The 19,133-nt window shown below is 47.1% G+C and overlaps 1 protein-coding gene across 3 annotated transcripts in view; it reads right to left on the minus strand.

Annotated features, from left to right (window-relative positions):
• TRAPPC12 (trafficking protein particle complex subunit 12) overlaps positions 1–19,133 on the minus strand; it is an 81,568-nt gene that overhangs the window by 53,782 nt on the left and 8,653 nt on the right. For all 3 annotated transcript variants that reach the window (XM_026009174.2, XM_026009175.2, XM_072767821.1), the window contains exons 2-3: positions 17,806–19,011; positions 8,411–8,527 (exon numbers count right to left, since the gene is read on the minus strand). In XM_026009174.2, coding sequence (XP_025864959.2) covers positions 8,411–8,527; positions 17,806–19,011 — 1,323 coding nt within the window. The remainder of the gene's footprint in view (positions 1–8,410; positions 8,528–17,805; positions 19,012–19,133) is intronic.

A 19,133-nucleotide genomic window follows, 5' to 3' on the forward strand; every position in this document is an offset into this window, starting at 1 on the left:
GATAAGCAGGTAGACACCCTTTAGCTCCTACCACCTAGGTGACCTCAGGTAGGTGACTTTAACCGTGCCTCAGCCCCCCTTGTGACATCAGCTGGCCACCCTGGAGGTGGCAACAAGGGCACAGTGTGTCTGTGAGGAAGCTGGACCTGCTCTGGCTCCTCATGACCTCTTCTCCGGTCAGCTGTCTGTGCTCACCCCTGTCACACCTGCTCATCCTCTGAGCTCCAGCTAGGAACGGCTGCAAAGACGACCACCTCCGACCTGGTTCAGACCCAAGCTTCGGGACGCCTCTCTTGCCCACAGTGAGCCCTCCTATTCCTAATTCTCCAGCATACTCATTCTTGGGGTGGCCACAGCCCCCAAAGGGGATGAAATTTGCTTCTTGGATAACAATGATTATTGGCCTTCCAAATATTTATTTATTTTAAATAAGATTTTATTTATTTATTCATCCGAGACACAGAGAGAGAGGCAGAGACACAGGCAGAGGGAGAAGCAGGCTCCCTGTGGGAAGCCCGATGCAGGACTCGATCCCAGGACCCCGGGGTCACACCCTGAGCCAAAGGCAGGTGCTCACGGCTGAGCCACCCAGGCATCCTTGGCCCTCCAAGTATTAACCCTACCCAACAAGATCTTACTCCTGAGTATTCTATTTCATTGGGGGCTGAGTGTGCGGGTGAGCAATCAGGAAACAAGAGAGAAAATGCTCCTCGGGATTGACGATGAGAAAAGGTTAAGAAGCATTCTCTGGGGGACAGTCTGCCTCGTCCATTCTGCAAACGCAGCAAGGACAGCCTGCTGGTCCATGTTCACGTTAACTGTGGTCATGTCCCATCTCCTCTAGCTGAGCTCCGGGTGCAAGGGTCTTGGCGAGGGCATACTTTTGTGTTTCTTCAGTATTGTACCTACATCTACATTCCCTCAAAAGATGGTGAAATAGTAAATTCACAGAACTACAAAAAAGTAGTAAAAAAACCCCTATGCTAATAATTAAAGAGATGTAAATTATAACTTTTTATTTTTACTACAGAAAAAAAAAAAAAGGCAGTACATGCCCCTGTCAGCCTAAGAAATGAGAAAAAAAAATTCTTAAAGATCTAAGTTCAGGCAGACAAGGGGACACTAAAGCAAGGGTGTTTGCACACTGCTGGTAAATGTACACAGGTATAATCTTTCTGAAAAATAGTATTATAAACAGCCTCAAAACTGCCCATACACTGACCTGCTAGTTGTCCTCTAAGCATTTATACTAAAGAGATAATCACATATGAAGAAAAGATTTCTGTACAAGCCGGTTTGTTCCAAGGTTATCTATAACAGCGTCAGATTATGCAAAAAAAAATATTAGCAAAGACCTTTTAATATTGGATAAGGCTTAAGACATGATGTTAAAAAGATAGAAAATTATGAATGAGGTTTTGTCTAGTATATATACAAACACATATGCAAGCTTTCATATTCACATGTGGACATACTATATACACACACACACACTCAAAATGTTAACTGACAGTGGTTATACAATTTCTTCTCCATTTTTCTGAATTAAGAACATGCTGTTTGTAAAAGGAGGGACCAGAGGTTTGTGAATCAGACGACAGGCCACCTGGGGACAACACACTTACAGACAAGGCCAGCATGTGGTGGCCATCTAGACACGGATGGTGTGCACATCTGCCTCCGTCCCGCAGAGGGGGCACCTGCACACCACCTATGACCTTGAACCATGCTTCATGCAGGAACCAAATCAATGCTTGTCGAAATAAAACTTTAAAAAAACCAAGTATGGAGGTATAAGTCATGAAGTATGGCTGTGAGAGCACGAGGAAAGAGACTCTGTCCTGGGGGTGGGGGGAGGCTTTAGCTGTCATAGATAGGAGCTGCCTGACACTCCACCATCCCCCGTGAGCTCCGATGTGATCTATCTGACAGACCTCAGAGACACACAGAATCTGTGTGGGTGCAAAAATATACAAATGAGAAAATCTGATCATGAGTATTTATATATTTTTGAAACAAACATTTATTACACAATAAAGACTCTATCTTATTTTATGAACACTATGTACAGATACCCACGCTAATAAAACATTTAAACGTGTAATAAAATTGTTTGCAAGTACTCTGTGAATATGAAGTGCTCCATAAATGATTAAAAATAATAAAATGTATCATATAAAAAGCCTCAACTCTTGCTATGATTTCATATACTAAGACATGTTTTCTATATCTCAAACCAGATCACAATTACTAAAAATGAAGCCAAAAGCTATCGTCTTAATCATTCATTTCTCAGTAAATGGAAGTCTTTAAAAAGTGGCTTCTTTCTAAATGCAAAGAGGGAGCAGAAATACTAATGTTCCTATTACAATTTCTCCCCATACGATTCTCGCACAGGTGAGTGAGTACAGAAGACGCACGGGGACAGCTGCTGCTCTGTACTGGGCTAGGTCACCTGCTGATGGGTGCTGATGGTCTATAAAGGACATGCAGCAACACCTCAACAAACTGACACTAACCTGACAGCCAATATTCCAGGAGTCAGGATGACCTAATTTCTCAAGACAATTAGGCACAGCAGGTGGTGGGGTTGGGGTGTCTCCCTGCCCTTCCTGGTGGCTCCTTGAGAACAAGGAGCCTAGGAGAGAGGAAGGGGCCGGATGGGCTCAGAGCATATCCAGCTCCTCAGGCTCCCTGTGAGCCAGGACCAGCTGTGGGTGACACCGCGAGGCTCCTTTAGAAACTAGGCTGGATTTGGATTATCTCCTGTTTGGGGGTCACACATGCTAGCAGAGATTTTCCTCACATCACAATTTAAACAGAACACAAACAAGTTGTCAGACAAGTTTACCATTTACAATTTACGTTTCTCCAGGTAATTATTTCCTGATAAAAGGATACAAAAGTAGTTCTTAGTGTATGATTCAAATTTCCTTCGGTAATTCAAAAAGATTTCAGGGGCGCCTGGGTGGCTGAGTCTGTGCAGTGCCTGCCTTTGGCTCAGGTCATGATCTTGGGATCCTGGGAGCCAGCCCCCTGTCCGGCTCCCTGCTCAGTGGGGAGTCTGCTTCTCCCTCTCCCCGCCCCTCCCCCCTGCTCATGCTCACTCCTTTTCTGTGTCTCTCACAAACAAACAAACAAACAAACAAACAAACTTAAAAACAAATACAACCAAAAAGATTTCCAGGCTGGGATATTTTTGTTGACACTGCGGGACCAATGAAGAGCACGACTCTTGTCCACCAGGAACCTGGCAGCAATGGGACGCCCCTGACGGCTCCCAGAGCTTCCCAAAGAGTTTGGAGAGGGGCTACCTGCACAGGTGTGGGCAAGGCCAGGAGGTCCACGAAGGGATGGAGGGACGCCCAGGCAGGAGGAGACGGGCCTGCAGGGGAGCTGAGGCCACAGGGGGCTGCCCCGCCTGGAGGGAGCGCCCCATGCTTACTCTTCCCTGGAGAGCAGGGTTCAGGGTGGGGGGTAGGAGGTAGGCACCAAATGAGCCTGGTTAGGTCAGATTTTGCTACCAAAAATAACTAGGTTTTCCGGGCTCCCCTGGCTTGCAGAGCTGTGGCTTAGGGATTATCGGCTCATTTTCAAGCACTGACACAAGCTGGCACGTTACAGCAGCCCTTGCGCGTTGCTTTGATTGCTCAACACTGTTCTGGACATTTACTCACACTGCTGGATGAGGTTCTCCTGCATGTATTTCAACTGTTCCAAAGGATTTAACTGACTATGTAACATAACTTTTTTTTTTCTTGCTCAACACTAAGGTTTTCCAATAAAATTTTTGGCTAATGCAAACAATACAGCAACAAACATCCTTGAACCTGTCCTTTCATGCACCAGTACAAGAGTTTTTCTAAAGCATGGGATTGCAGGTGGAAATGCTGGGTGGAGGGTGGCGCAGAGCAGGTGTTCCAGCTCCCTCTCCCACCAGGAGGCACACTGCTTCACCCAGGCCATGCTCATGTGGCTAAAACGTACTGCACATTTCTGTGATTCCCACCGAGGATGAGCGCTGTTTCCACGTCTGCAGGTATCTGGTTTCCTGAAAGACCTCTTCATAACACGTGCCCATTTTTCTACTTGGTTGTTTTTGTTACTCATTTTTGGAAGGCATTAATGCGTATTTCAAACCTCTTATTCTTTAACTCACTTTTTTTGTTTTTTAAAGATTTTATTTATTTCAGAGAGAGAGAGAGAGAGAGAGAGCGCGAGCATGCGTGCTCGAGAGAGCCTAAGTAGAGGGAGAGGGAGATGCAGACCCTCCGTTGAGCAAGGAGCCCAATGCAGAGCTCCATGCCAGGATCCTGAGATCATGACCTGAGCCAAAGGCAGATGCTTAAATTTGCCACCCAGGCCCCCTTGTGGCTCACTTTTTAATAGTGTTTACAGTGTTTTTGTTGCATATGAGTTTTAAGTTTTAAAGTAGTCAAATTCATTCATTTCTCCCTGAAACATTTAAGAAATGTTTTTCTACCACGAGTCATTAAGAGTCTACTCTATTTCTGGAATTTAAAAATACTTGTCTTAATTTGTTTGGAATCTATTTTTGTGTGTGCCAAAAGACAGAGATCTTTTTAACTTTTCCCATTTGAATATCCCATTAATTCTGTACCACCACTTATTAGTTCCTCCTTTCCCGAGTAACCTGTAACATTGTTCTTTCCACGTAAGTGTGTGTTTTGGGCTCTGTCCTGTCCCACTGGTACCTCTGTGTCAGGAGTGCAGAGCCCTTGTCATTTCCCTGACCCGCCTTTGGCTCCCACCCAGCTGCCATGGCAGATACGTGGTTCCCATTCTACTGTCACCCTTTCCCAGTGTCTGTCCTCACCCGAGCATCCATGTCGAAAGGCCTGGGGACACATCCCTATTCGTGCATGTCAAGCAGGCGTGTGTGTGTGTGTGTGTGTGTGTGTGTGTGCACGCATGCCCGCAGTTTATTTCTCCAGCCTCCAAAGGGCATGGCCTCCAGTTTTCTGATGTTCTTTTTCATTCTTTGGACTTGCCCCAGGGGTGACAAGGACCTAGCAGGCCCAGGACGCCTCTGTTAACAGATAAAGGCCAGAGGAGACCAGGGCTGGCCTGTACTCGCTCCTCTTTCTGGAATCCTGCACAGCTCTGGGCAGCCTGACTGGTGAGCCCGGTAGGAGGTCTGAGGGAGTGGATGAAGGAGACTCTTTAAAAGACAGGCCAGGACGACCCAACACAGTGCTGAGTTCTAAAGGCTGCTACTCCGTCCTTCAAAACAGTGGGGTGTCACCTCAGCAACCTGGGACCTAGAGCTTTTGACGACATGCTGCCCATGTGAAATTGTAATTATGTGTTTTCTCAGAGTGCTTTTTGCTGCTTTATTCCATTCTTTTCCACTTCCTAGTCCTCTTCCTGCTTATCTTCCTCCGTTTTGATATTAGATGTCAAAAGTGTTTGGTGAAGAAATTATTTTTATAATTACGATTTAAAGCATACCCTATAAAACTTTAAATGCTAGAGAAAAGTCTTATGAAAATCTCATAATTACTGTAGATGACATGTAGAACTCTGATAATAAAGTTATTTTGGTATGAGAAAAAGATCTAAACTTAAACATGACTTTTCTTATATTAGGAAATAAGATATAACTCTATTTGAAAAAATGAACACAGGCATACGATGACTTCCAAAAGATGAGAAAAACAGTCCAATAAAAGTCACTCAAGTAACTAATGCTATGTACATAACTTTTCCCCATCTACAACTCAAAAGGAATCATTAACTCTATATATGATACCATTAAAGTGATTAAAACATCCTCCTCTACAGGCTATGACATTCATTTCCCTGTAAATTACAATCTTAGAATGCTCTGACATTATTTGGGAAAATACATTTCAAGACTCTTTCCTAATCTTAAAGAGGACAGGAATTATTTTAGGACATAATTAAAACACCAGGGCATGTATTTACAACTTTTTTTATAAATACATTTTCCACCTTAAATAGGTCTCCATGTTGGGCTCTAATAAAATCTCTCCTGGTGATATGTATTTTCAATATATGAAAAAAAGCCCCAAACCCCTTTCTATATTTATTAACACTATGAACAATTAAAGGAGGGAAAAGGATTGCCTGTGGGAACAATTCAGTTACCATGAATGTATGTGGCTCTGTGTGTACTTTTTAACTGGTCATTATAGGGGTGCCTGGCTGGCTCAGCTGGGAGAGCGTGAGACCCTTGATGCTAGAGTCCTGAGATCGAGTCCCATGTATGGAGTAGAATTTACTTCAGAAAAATAAAAATTAAAAAAATAAAAATCAACTGGTCACTACAAAGTGACCCCCACCCCCCTCACGCAGCCTAGCCTAATGATGACGGATCACAGCAGCTGCTTCAAGGCAATGACAATTACCCTCCCGACAGTGCAAGAGTCTATCATGTGATGAGTTTCCATGCTGTGTAGCCACGGAAATGTGCACCTGTTAAGACCTATCCCTTCATTAACAAATGATTAAGTATACAAATATTTAAAAACTAGTTGTTTCCTGTCCCTTTTAGAAATAGACTATCTCAGGCAGACCCGGTGGCGCAGCGGTTTGGCGCCGCCTGCGGCCCAGGGTATGATCCTGGAGACCCGGGATCGAGTCCCATATCGGGCCCCTTGCGTGGAGCCTGCTTCTCCCTCTGCCTGTGTCTCTGCCTCTCTCTGTCTCTATGAATAAATAAATAAAAATTCTTAAAAACAAAAAAGAAAAGAAATAGACTATCTCTAGGCGCCTGGCTGGCTCAATAAGCAGCACATGCAACTCTTGATCTCAGGTTGTGAGTTCGAGACCCACACTGGTGTGGACATGACTTAAAAAATAAAGTTTTAAAAACAAACGGGCACTGATGGGGGCACTTGATGGGATGAGCACTGGGTGTTATGCTATATGTTGGCAAATTGAACTCCAATAAAAAATAAAAACAAACAAACAGCCAGGCTATCTCTATCTCTTTCCTTCCCAAAGCTCCTTAGTTATAGCAATAATTCCAGGATCACTTCAGTAAAAGAAACCCAATGAAACATTTGATTCACATTTACTAAAAAAATTAACCTTTAATTGCTTTAAAAAAAATCTTATTTATTTTATAAAGAGAGAAAGCATGGGGTGCAGCAGAGGGAGAAGGAGAAGCAGACTCTCTGCTGAGTAGGGATTCTGATATGGGGTTCAATCTCAGGACCTTGGGATCATGACCTCAGCCAAAATCAAGAGTTGGACGCTCAACTGGCTGAGGCGCCCAGGCACCCCTAAACATTAGTTGCTTTATGTGTAAAATATCTGCTAACCACCTAAACAAGTGATTCTTAGTTACTTTTCTGAGGACGCAAACTTCCGTAAACAGGATAAAAGGTACCAAGAAGGGGTAGCCTGGGTGGCTCAGGGGTTTAGCGCTGACTTTGGCCCAGGGTGTGATCCTGGGGACCTGGGATCGAGTCCTGTGTCAGGCTCCCTGCATGGAGCCTGCTTCTCCCTCTGCCTGTGTCTCTGCCTCTCTCTCTCTCTCTCTCCTCTCTGTGTTTCTCATGAATAAATAAATAAAATCTTTAAAAAAAAAAAAAGGTACCAAGGAAAAGGCAATTGTGGGGGTGTACAGTTTCTGGGGGTTCAAAGACCACCAGAAACATCTACCCATCGTGTTAACATGCCTGCAGTTCAGAGAGTTTCCTATTAATATTTTATGCCTTTTAATATTTTCCTATCAGTATTTGAGACTGCATCTCTACCTGGATAGTCACATTTACTCTTGAATGTAGAAATGCAGAACAAAGACTTCTGTATGCATTTTTTGGTGTACCCACCCACTCAATAATAAACCTTTTATACCAAATGGAGAAAACAGAGCATTCAAAAAAAAAAAAAAAAACCCAACATAAAAAATTACTTATCTTTAGTTATTGCATTTGATGGAGCATCTTTAATCAAAGTATATTCTGCTTCAAGCAACTTGATCATTTAAAATAATGGATTTTTGGGACATCTGGGTGGCTGAGTGGTTAAATGTCTGCCTTCAGCTCAGGATGTGATCCCGGAGTTTCGGGATTGAGTCTCACATCGAGCTCCCTTCAGGGAGCCTGCTTCTCCCTCTGCCTGTGTCTCTGCCTCTCTCTCTGTGTCTCTCATGAATAAATAAATAAAATATTAAAAAAATACATAAACAAAAATAAAATAAAATAATGGATTTTAAACTAATTGATCTTAAATTCAAAGTATGTTAATATGCTTTTCTGCTGCACAGCATTGGTATCTAATTCAACAAAATTTTATTTACATGCAAGGGCTTTAGATAATACATTCAAAATAATTAACTGTAAGGAAAATACTATGAAAAAAGGCAGCACTTATAAAAAAAAAAAACAATATTGAAATCAAACACATCATTACTTACGATGAGCTGTTTCAACCCAACAAAAGTCTGCTCTACGGACTCGGCATTTAAGACCTGTCTCTTTGCCGCGGCTCTCTCACCCAGGAAGCGAAGCATCAGGTCTTTAACTGCATCCCCCTTGAAGGAATGTAAGAAAAATATGTCAAGACAATAAAATGTTAATTAAACTCAGCTAACCAGAACCTGTAACTAAATGAAATTTTTTTCTCCATTGGTATACGGAGGTTAAAATGTGGTTACAGTATAGTAAAACTTCAATTGCCCAGATGCTCAAACATCACAACCTTTAATAAAATGTGTACTTTAGAATTGCTCTTTCTTCTTTCAGAGAAGGGGTGGATTACCACCACCTGGACCAGGCTCATATGAGAGACACAGCAAGCTGGGGAGGGGATGGGATGGGGTGGGGAACTCTGGGTGGCCCCTGGCCATGAGGCCACCAGTGTGCTACTCCTGCCCATGGTGGGGGGGGGGGGCTGCGGTGGGGAGAGAAGCACTGTCCACCCCTGCAGGTCCTCGGCCAGGCTGTGGGTACACACGGGCCTCCTGCCCCACAGTTTGACTCCCCGGGGTTAGATGCCCTGCAGTCTGCAGTCAGGGCCATAGGGACAGCAGGGCGGGCCCCACAGTGCAGGAGGGAAGGCCGCTGGAGAGGCTGTGGATGAGGAGGCCCCCGCATGGCTGCCAGGAACAAGGATGGGGCAGCCGTGGTGGGACTGGACGAAGGTTCGCAGAGGGTCAGCACAGAGCCACCCTACGATCTTGCACTTCTACCTCTGAGAACTTAACTCAAGGGAATAACAACATTTACTTGAAAAGATGTCTGCACCCCCGTGTTCACAGTCAGGACGTGGAGACCGGCTAAGTGTCCGTGCACGGGTGAACGGATAAAGGAGGGCTAGCCTACACACACAGTGCTATATTATTCAGCCATGAGAAAAGAAGGAAGGAAGGAAGGAAGGAAGGAAGGAAGGAAGGAAGGAAGGTAGGAAGGAAGGAAGGAAGGAAGGAAGGAATAAATAAATAAATAAATAAGAAGAAGAAGAAGAAGAAAAGAATGAAATCTGGTCATTGGTTTCAATGTGGATGGATCCTGAGGGCATTATGCTAAATGAAGTAAGCCAGACAAAGACAAATCCTGTAGGATCTCACTTCTAGATGGAATCTTAAAAAAGCAAAATCCAAAAAGCCAAACAAGCTCACAGACGCAGAGAATACACTGGTGGCAGCCAGAGGCAGGGGTGGGGAGTGGTGGTGGCCCAAACGGGAAAGGTGGTCAAAAGGTGCAACCTTTCACTTATCAAGTAAATCAGCCCTGGGGATTAATGTACAGCAGTGCAACCATAATAATACTGAGGTGCATATCTGGAACTTGCTAAAAGAGTATATCCTAAAAGTTATTGTCTCGAGAAAAGTAATTCTGTAACTATGTAATGTGAGGGATGTTAACTATGTGGTGACTATTTTGCAATGTATACAACTACACACTTGAAATTGGTATATGATGTGTTAATTATACCTAGATTAAAAACAAAAAATGGAACAGAACATAAAGGGATGATGGAAGGGTGAGGGCAGAGGGCAAGGTGCCAGGAGAGGCCGGATTACCGATGGCTGCAATGGCCAGGGAGAAATCCAACCTGGGGAGGTGGGGGCGGTGCTGGTGAATGAGAAACCTCTCCATCCCCGGGAGCAAAGGGTCTGCTTTCAGCTGCAGGCCAGTGAGTGCTAATCCTGCAGGGGCCACTGAGCACATACACAGCCAGAGAGGACAGAAAATAAGTGTGGGTGTGTTCCCTGCACATTTCACAAGCGCCCCAGGTCCCTTCCTATTGTTTCCTACCCTTGGCATACACATATGCAAGGCTAATCTTTTGTTATCGTCCAGAGTGGGGACACTTAAAAAGCACCACCAGGTGGACGGTGCATGCAGGAGAGGCTGAAAGGTACTGTGGGGGGCTGCGGCTTCCCTTCCACTGATAAAGGGGGAGCAGTGGCCTTGGCAGGGGAGGGTTCCAGGTCACCAGTCTGGTTCTGGCTAAGAGGCTGAGCCACACCTCTCACTTACAGGGCAGCGAAAACTGAGAAACAGCAGCTTTATGATGTTTTTGCTTTCAGAGTGAGGTGAAGTGCTTCAAATGCTGGAGCCACAGAAGGGCTAACTGGTCTAGGGGGGACAATTAAAGGGCAGAATAAAAAGAGCTCAGCCATATGGCTCCATAAAGCTTTGCAGGAATGCAACTCCTACCAGACAAAGGGCTTTATCTGAGTGGGAGGAGCTGCAAACCGGGAAAGGGCAAAATCACATCTCTATGCAGCAGAGGGAGGACCAATTTAACTTCTCCATCCTTGCAACATTCTGTTAATTAGACGACTCTGCAAAAATCTTTTGCCCTTAAAATTCTCTGTTGGTTAACAATTTCGTTAGCATGGAAGTTCCTGATACATGAGCGTGTGCATGACTAAGAAACATCTCACCTATGAAAGCCCAGGGATGTGATAAAATGTGTCACTAAGCTGGAGGGGATTATGGCACAGGGGCCATGGCACCTACCTGCCCATCCTCTGATGGCCACTGGAGAGAGGAGATCAAACTTCCCCCCCATGACAGCATTTTTCTGAGAGGAATGCTGCTGCACCTGGGATGGCACCCACCTGGAACCCTTGGGCCCTTCAAATAAGCACACTCTTAGGTGAGGGACCAGCGCATCCAAAGCCAGAGCAGGAAATGTGGGGAGATGGCAGGGGAATGAGCCAGGACTCGGGCAGGCAATGGGGAGGATGTCTGCCTCTCATCCGTCAGACGTGTTTATGCAAGAGCAAGTGGCTGATCTCAGCTCACAGATGGCTGTGGGCTGCCACCCCCCTGCAGTGTGGGGACAGTTCCGCAGTCCCTTCTTGATTTTAATGGACAAAGACAAAACGGAAACCAGAGCAGCTGATTCACAGCATATACGCTTTACTGTCTGGGAAACCGGAAGACACAATGGTCGCGGGGCAGTGGTGCTGAAGAGACGGTGGCCCCTGCGCCTGACCCAGCACACAGGCACTTTCTGCTCTCTGCCACGGCTCCTACGGAGAAGCTCCAGCATTTGCTCTCTCCTAGCGTAAGCAAAACCACCCGAACAAACACATCAAATAAACAAAAACAAAGCAAAACCCCCGTCTGTTGGAATGTAAAATGGTGCCATTTGGAAGATAGTCTGGACAGTCCTCAAAATGTGAACCCCAGGGGCACCTGGGTGATTCAGTTGGTTAAGGGTCCGACTCTTGGTTTTGGCTCAGGTCATGATCTCAGGGTCCTGGGATGGAGCCTTGCATCAGGCTCTGCGCTCATCGGGGAGTCTGCCTGAGATTCTCTCCCTCAGCCCCTCCCCTGCTCCTGTGCATGTGCACACATGCTCTCTCTCTTAAATAAGTTAATTTTTGTAAAAAAGTGACCCCCAGAGTTGCTATGTAACCCAGGAGTTCCACTCCGAGGTATGTACCCAAGAGAAGTGGAAACTTGACCACTCAAAAACTTGTTCATGAATATTCATAAGCAGCATCATTCACAACAGCCAAAAAGTAGAAATAAATCAAATGTCCATCAAAGGATAAATGGTAAGTAAAATGTGAAATAGTCATAAAGGGGAGTATTATTTGACAATAACAAGTAACGATGTACTGATGCATGCTACGAAATGGATGACTCCTGAGAACGTTATCCTAAGTAACAGAGGCCAGACATGCGAGACCACACGTCGTATGACTGCATTTGCAGTTAATGCCTAGAATAGGAGACTCCACAGACACAAGATTAGTGCTTGCCTGGAGCTGTGGGAGGGGGAGATGGGAAGCGAGTCTGAAGGGGTTGGGGCTTCTTTTGGGGAGATAAAAACATTCTAAGATTTGACTATGGTGATGGTTACACAATTCTGCCAAAATGCTAAAAACCAGTGAATTGTAGGTTGAATGTGTGAACTGTATGGCATGTGAACTGTATTTCCATAAAGCTGTAAAAACAAAACCAAATCTAACCCTCTTTTCTTGTGAGGCCCAAACAAATCAGAATTTGAGAGAATGCTTCAACAGGGAAAAAACAGTGTGAGGCCACCACAAAACGGCCGGGGCTGGCCTCCCCCCGACTTCCCTGGCTCACTCCCATGGTTTAATTCAGTTCAGCAAAAGGAGCTCAGGAACCCTTTGCAAGGGTGGTGAACAAAAGTAGCGGCGGTGACTTCTGCTTCTGTCTGTTATAGAGTAACTGAGACTGGACTGTCCTAGTGTGAGAAAAGGGATGAAGCGATTGTGTTCAGACACAGAAGAGGGCTGGGGTCTGCGATAAGGGGACAGAGGACTTGAACTCTTGAACTCAAAGGCACATTTGGAGCACAGTGTGAAGAGTCCCAAGCAGAGCGTGGCAAGCTTGCTGAGGTGAGGAGGCAGAGTTGGGAATCTTAAAAGAAACCAGCGGAAAACACGTACATTGGGCACAGAAAAGCAAAAATAAAGATTTTTATAAACTTCACATCCAAAACATGATGGAAGGGCATTTTTAACACGATGAATGGAAAAAAACCCAAACCTTGAATTTTACACTGTAAACATATTGCATATCCAGAAAAAATAACCTTTAAAAGTGAAGATGAAATAAATGCTTTTTGCAGACTAATTAAAACCGAGAAAATCTGTAGCTGGTAGCCCTGCAGGACAGGTGGGCCTTTGGCTTCCTGGAGGTTCCTGACACAGGACCTGCAATGGCCCAGGAAAGGGGTGTCCACATGGATTGTGTGGGTTTCCCTGAGGAGATTCCTGTGAAATCCAAACTGCGGGAAGGAGAAGCCAAGAACTGGGGAAGAGAATGAGAAAGGGAGGTGGAAGGATCCAGTCTCCACGTCCGTGCGCCAGTTTCTAGTCCCGCAGCACAGGCTGGAGTATTCTGATGCCCGCCATGGGGCCCGGTCCCATCTCCTTCCCCTTCACCGCCCTGTTACCTTTACCACTGAAATTCTGCTGCTTCTATTTTATTTATTGCCTTTTTCCTCTCTCTCTCTCTCAAGTGAACAAGCATCATACAAATGTTTGTCTACTTCCATTCTGAAAATTTCTAAACTACCATTTCCCCACAAACTTTCCATTTACTTTTTTGAGAACAGAGATCACGTGCAGCCGTAATAAGCTGCAAACGCTGTGTCCTCGATGCCACTCGAGTACGGAGGTGTTACACGTTCACCTTTAGGCTTCTACCTTAGCTTCGACTGCCACAGATGTCATCTCATAAAGAAACAAATTAAAAGTCTTTTCAAGTTTTATCCCTCAGGAAGGTAATTTTTAATTAGGCAATTTGGAAAAAAAATCAAATGTAAGTGTTTTAGAAAGCTGATTATGAACAATTCTGCAGTAATAACAGCGGCAAAGGAGGAGCTTATTAATAGGTAAATCCAAGATGGTTTTAAACACTTGGTGTGCACAGAAAGTTAATCGAGAAACCAAGCTTATATCTTCGGGCAAACAAATACAGCATGTCCGTTCAAGGTTAACCATATATTTTCTTTTCTGTCTTGGGAATGAAAGGGTCTTTGAAGGATAATATACTAAGGAAGAGACACAGGTGTGGGAGAGCCAGAGGTATTCTGGGAACTATTCTCTGTTCAAATTTCAATTTGCCATGAGGTTCCCAAAACAATTACAGGGAACTGCAGGAGGTATGGAAAACCTCCCCAAGGACAGAAAGGAAAAGAAAAGAAGGAACGCTGTGCCCTGGAGGGCTCCCTGCACTCTGCCCTGGCCCTGCAGGGCTCCTGTGCTCAGCCCTGGCCCTGGAGGGCTCCCTGTACTCTGCCCTGGCCCTGGAGGGCTCCCTGCACTCTGCCCTGGCCCTGGAGGGCTCCCGTGCTCAGCCCTGGCCCTGGAGAGCCCCCTGTGCTCAGCCCTGGCCCTGGAGAGCCCCCTGTGCTCAGCCCTGGCCCTGGAGAGCCCCCTGTGCTCAGCCCTGGCCCTGGAGAGCCCCCTGTGCTCAGCCCTGGCCCTGGAGAGCCCCCTGTGCTCAGCCCTGGCCCTGGAGAGCCCCCTGTGCTCAGCCCTGGCCCTGGAGAGCCCCCTGTGCTCAGCCCTGGCCCTGGAGGGCTCCCTGCACTCTGCCCTGGCCCTGGAGGGCTCCTCGTGCTCAGCCCTGGCCCTGGAGGGTTCCCCGTGCTCAGCCCTGGCCCTGGAGAGCCCCCTGTACTCAGCCCTGGCCCTGGAGGGCTCCCTGCACTCTGCCCTGGCCCTGGAGGGCTCCTCGTGCTCAGCCCTGACTCTGGAGGGCTCCCCATGCTTAGCCCTGGCCCTGGAGAGCCCCCTGTACTCTGCCCTGGCCCTGGAGGGCTCCCCGTGCTCAGCCCTGTCCCTGGAGGGCTCCCTGCACTCTGCCCTGGCCCTGGAGGGCTCCCCGTGCTCAGCCTGACTCTGGAGGGCTCCCTGTGCTCAGCCCTGGCCCTGGAGGGCTCCCTGCACTCTGCACTGGCCCTGGAGGGCTCCTCGTGCTCAGCCCTGACTCTGGAGGGCTCCCCATGCTCAGCCCTGGCCCTGGAGAGCCCCCTGTACTCTGCCCTGTCCCTGGAGGGCTGCCTGCACTCTGCCCTGGCCCTGGAGGGCTCCCTGTGCTCTGCCCTGTCCCTGGAGGGCTGCCTGCACTCTGCCCTGGCCCTGGAGGGCTCCTCGTGCTCAGCCCTGACTCTGGAGGGCTCCCCATGCTCTGCTTTGTCCCTGGTGGGCTCCTATGCTCTCCTCAGGTCCTGGTGGCCTCTCCACGCCGTGCCCAGACGGCAGAAGCTCCGCAACCCTTGCTGACTGGTGCAGGGTCCTGGCTTTCTCACGTTTAGACACGTGGAACTGTGGAGGTAAGCTTGGCAGCAAGGGAGGACCTATGACAGGGGCTCTGTATTTGATTCACTTCAGGGGAAACCGGTCCCGACCTCCAGGGCTTGTGTTTCCTGACTCAAGAATGACTGCCATTTGGGCCACCACTATTTTTCTGGTCTGACAATAACCAGCCTGCAGGCTATTTAGCATTCTTGGCCTCATCCATGTACTCACCCCAGACCTCTTGGCAATTGGAGCGAAGCACCTCTACATGTTTCCAAATGTACCCCCAGAACCCCTGGGCGAAGTCATTTCCATGGCAACCTTCAATTTTCCCCTGAATTACAATCAGTAGGAGAAGCAAACTGCAAACAACAGATAGTTTGGAAAGGAAGGGCCAAAAGGCCAGGCCCACTGAGGTTCCAGGAACTTAGCAGCAGAGCACAAAGTCCCCCACAAGGGGAAGGGAGAGGAGGAGGGAAGAAACCTGAAGCAGAAACGTAAACACCCCCACCCCAGGTACAGTGGATCCAAACAGGGCCTGGGAATGGTGGGGGAGGAATCTGTGAGTATACAGATCAAATCCTGCACGTCCAAGGATCCCCCGAACTCAGAGTCTATAACTGGAATTCTTTAACAAGATCCTGCAAAAGTAAGCTTATGTTCAGTACATTCCTCTTAAGAGAGTGGAGAAGGAAGCTCCGCACAATGCCTGGTGAACAGTACCCACACAGTAAATGTGCATTTGGTACCTGAATACTCGGTCAAGACTGCCATCCGAAGCCTACAGGGTCCAATTTCTAGATTTCTAGATCCCTAGAAGACAGCTAACGGCTGTGCATCTCTGGCGTGGCCCCTCTCCCAGGGCTCACAAGTCCACCAATGCCACACCATGCATCCCACGCACTGGGCTTCCTGACCAGCCACATGTGTGCAGGGCTGGCCACCTGCTTACCGGAGAGGGCTGCTGGAGACAGTTCCAGGAGGGCAGACGTGTGCAGGCCCCAAGGCCAGCAGCCGGGAGTGGGCCCCCGCACACACACTGAGCCGTGTGACAACTAATGATCCTACCTGTGGCCGACATCGGACAAACTCATTTTATAGGTACGTGTTACACGTACTTATATACGTTCTTACTGTACTGTGCGTGCCAGATGCCATCTCGTATCCAGTTTTTCAAATTTAACAGTATGAACCTCATTAAAAATTCTGCTCTATCATTATTTTTAAAGATTTATTATTATTTTTAAAAAGATTTTATTTATTTGAGAGAAAGAGAGAGTGCACATGCAAGACAGTGCATGAGCAGGGGAGGAGGAAGAGGAGAGGTAGAGGGAGGAGGAGAAACAGACTCCTCCCTGAGCAGGGTGCCCGATGCCAATGCCAGGCTCAATCCCAGGACCCTGAGATCCCGATTGGAGCTGAAGGCAGACACTTAACTGAGCCACCCAGGCGCTGTTGTATCATTATTGCTAATACCTATGTAAATATTTCATCCTAAAGAGGAGTCAAAGGTATTCAAACAGCCTCCTGACAATGGGCTTTTGGATTATTTTAGATGCTTTGCAATAATAAACCACACTCTGACAGGCATCCCAAAAGCTGGGTATTTGTATACCAGTGACATTATTTCCTTATAAAAAAATTCCAGGGCAGCCCGGGTGGCTCAGCGATTTAGTGTCACCTTTAGCCCCGGGCGTGATCCTGGAAACCCTGGATCGAGTCCCACTTCGGGCTCCCTGCATGGAGCCTGCTTCTCCCTCTGCCTGTGTCTCTGCCCCTCTCTCTCTCTCCTCTCTGTGTATTCTCATGAATAAATAAATAAAATCTTAAAAAAAAAAAAAATTCCTAAGACTGGGATTTCTGGATCAAATAATATGCACATTTGGATGGTGATTTAAAAATTTTACTTAAAACAGTTTGTACTGATTTATGGTCCCATCAGGGCTGCCTGAGGCAGGCTGTTTTCCCAAGCTTTAGCAAGCGAGAAATAATCATGAATGAAATGCCTACTAGATAATGGAAAATGGAGATAATCGTACCATCTCTGATTGCGAGACTAAACTTTTCTATGTTACTATTTATTATACAGAACACTGAAACATTTCTGTGATTCGTTACTTTGTGGGGCCATCCATATTTTTCTTAATGAGTCTATAAAAACTCTTTCTACACTGGGGATATAATATGCTAAACAAATACACTCCCAAGATTTAAAAAAAAGGTAATCTTTTGTTGAAGGTTAAATGTCACAAACAACCTCACCATGCGAAGCTCACAGCTACATCAAAGAAGTATGATGTAACTATCTACCTGGCTGACAGTTACTTCTAAGACTGATTAGTGCCTTAAATCATCACATCAGGGAAATCAACAGAGTTCCAAATTAACCAGTGACGTAACACAGAGTTCAAAATGAGAATTTTTCAGTCCTTGAAAGGTATTTATGTGACATACATATGAGGGAGGGGGGTGGGAGTGAGAGGGAAAAGAGAGAGATGGAGAGGAACTCGAAGAAGCCCCTGAGGCATCATGCCGCGAGCGCCCCTCTACAGATGTCCTGCACCTACCTGGATGTTGTCAAACTTGAGGCCTGGCATGGTGAGGCTCTCCTTGTCTACAAACACCGTGCTGTACTGCTGGGTTGCCAATGAAATCAGGACGTCCCTGGTCCCCTCCCCAGGGAGCCAGGCATCGCTTCTGCGGTCCATCTCGCTCATGCTCAGGGCTGTGGCAAAGGGGTCCTCGCTCCCTGCAAACACAGCCTGGATCTGTGAAAACGGTTTTGGAGACTGAGGAATTTCTAGGGAAGCTGTGCAAACACCGGATTCTGATTTTTCGATCCCTGGGGAGTGAGAAGGCTCGGCAACACTTGGGGATCTCTCACCCACTGGGGTCGAGAGTGAAGACAGTTTTTCTGGAACTGAAGAACCGGCATTGGGGTTACTAACGGAGATGAAAGTAGAAGTTGTGAATGAATCGAAAAAGTCTGAGGCCAACGAATTAGTGTTGGTCGGATCGCCAAAAAATTTACTTAGGCTGGGGCTTGGCTGGACTGCCTGGGGAGGGGTCTTGGCCACCGTGTCACTGGCGCCGCTGAAGCTCGGGGACTTCACCATCTGGGACTCGAAGCCGTCCCGCAGGAGCAGAGGTGGCTGGGAGCGGGCAGGAAGCGAGTGGCTGAAAATAGTGCACACTGGGACGGGCTCCTCGGCGGGAGGGGACTGCCTTGCAGGGGGTGCGCACCCCGGTCCCTCTGGGTGGCTGCTCTCATCCCTTGGGCCCAGGTCCTCTGCACCCTCCTCTCCCAAGGCGGGCACACTTTTGACTTCTTTGTGCTCAGAGTCGGGGGTCGTGTCAGAGATGTCTTTAGACACCCCCTCCCCGTCACTCGCACTGTTGTTGCTTAGGGTGTCCGCTGCTCCTTCATCCACAAGGCTTTCCAGTCTGGGACCTGAGTTGCCTTCTGCAGGCTCCACTACATCCTGCAAGCAGCCGAGGTCACCTGTGTCGTCTTCGCTATTGTTAGGGGAGTCAGAGATGAGGACGCTCTCCATCATGTGCTCATTAAGCTTATCCACGAAGTTGTTAGAATCTTCCGATATAGTTTCATTCTCTTCAGACCCGAACTCGTCTCCACCGAGGTCAATGGTTTCCTCATGATAAAGCAGCTGCCCCGGTTCTTCCTGCAGAGTGGTGCTCCCAGCTTGCTCCTGGGCCGGATGCGAGTCCTCAGTCCCGCTCTGCTCGGTGCTGTTAGCGTTCTCCATGGTCCCCTGCAGCAAAGACAGATATGAACCAACCCCATCAGCTTTCTATCTTACTGTTGAGCTGATTTAACCTTCCTGTTAAAACCGTTTCTTAAATTTAAGAAGCAAATGGTGGATACACATCATTA

This window comes from Vulpes vulpes, chromosome 8 (assembly GCF_048418805.1).
Source record: "Vulpes vulpes isolate BD-2025 chromosome 8, VulVul3, whole genome shotgun sequence".
NCBI lineage: Eukaryota > Metazoa > Chordata > Mammalia > Carnivora > Canidae > Vulpes > Vulpes vulpes.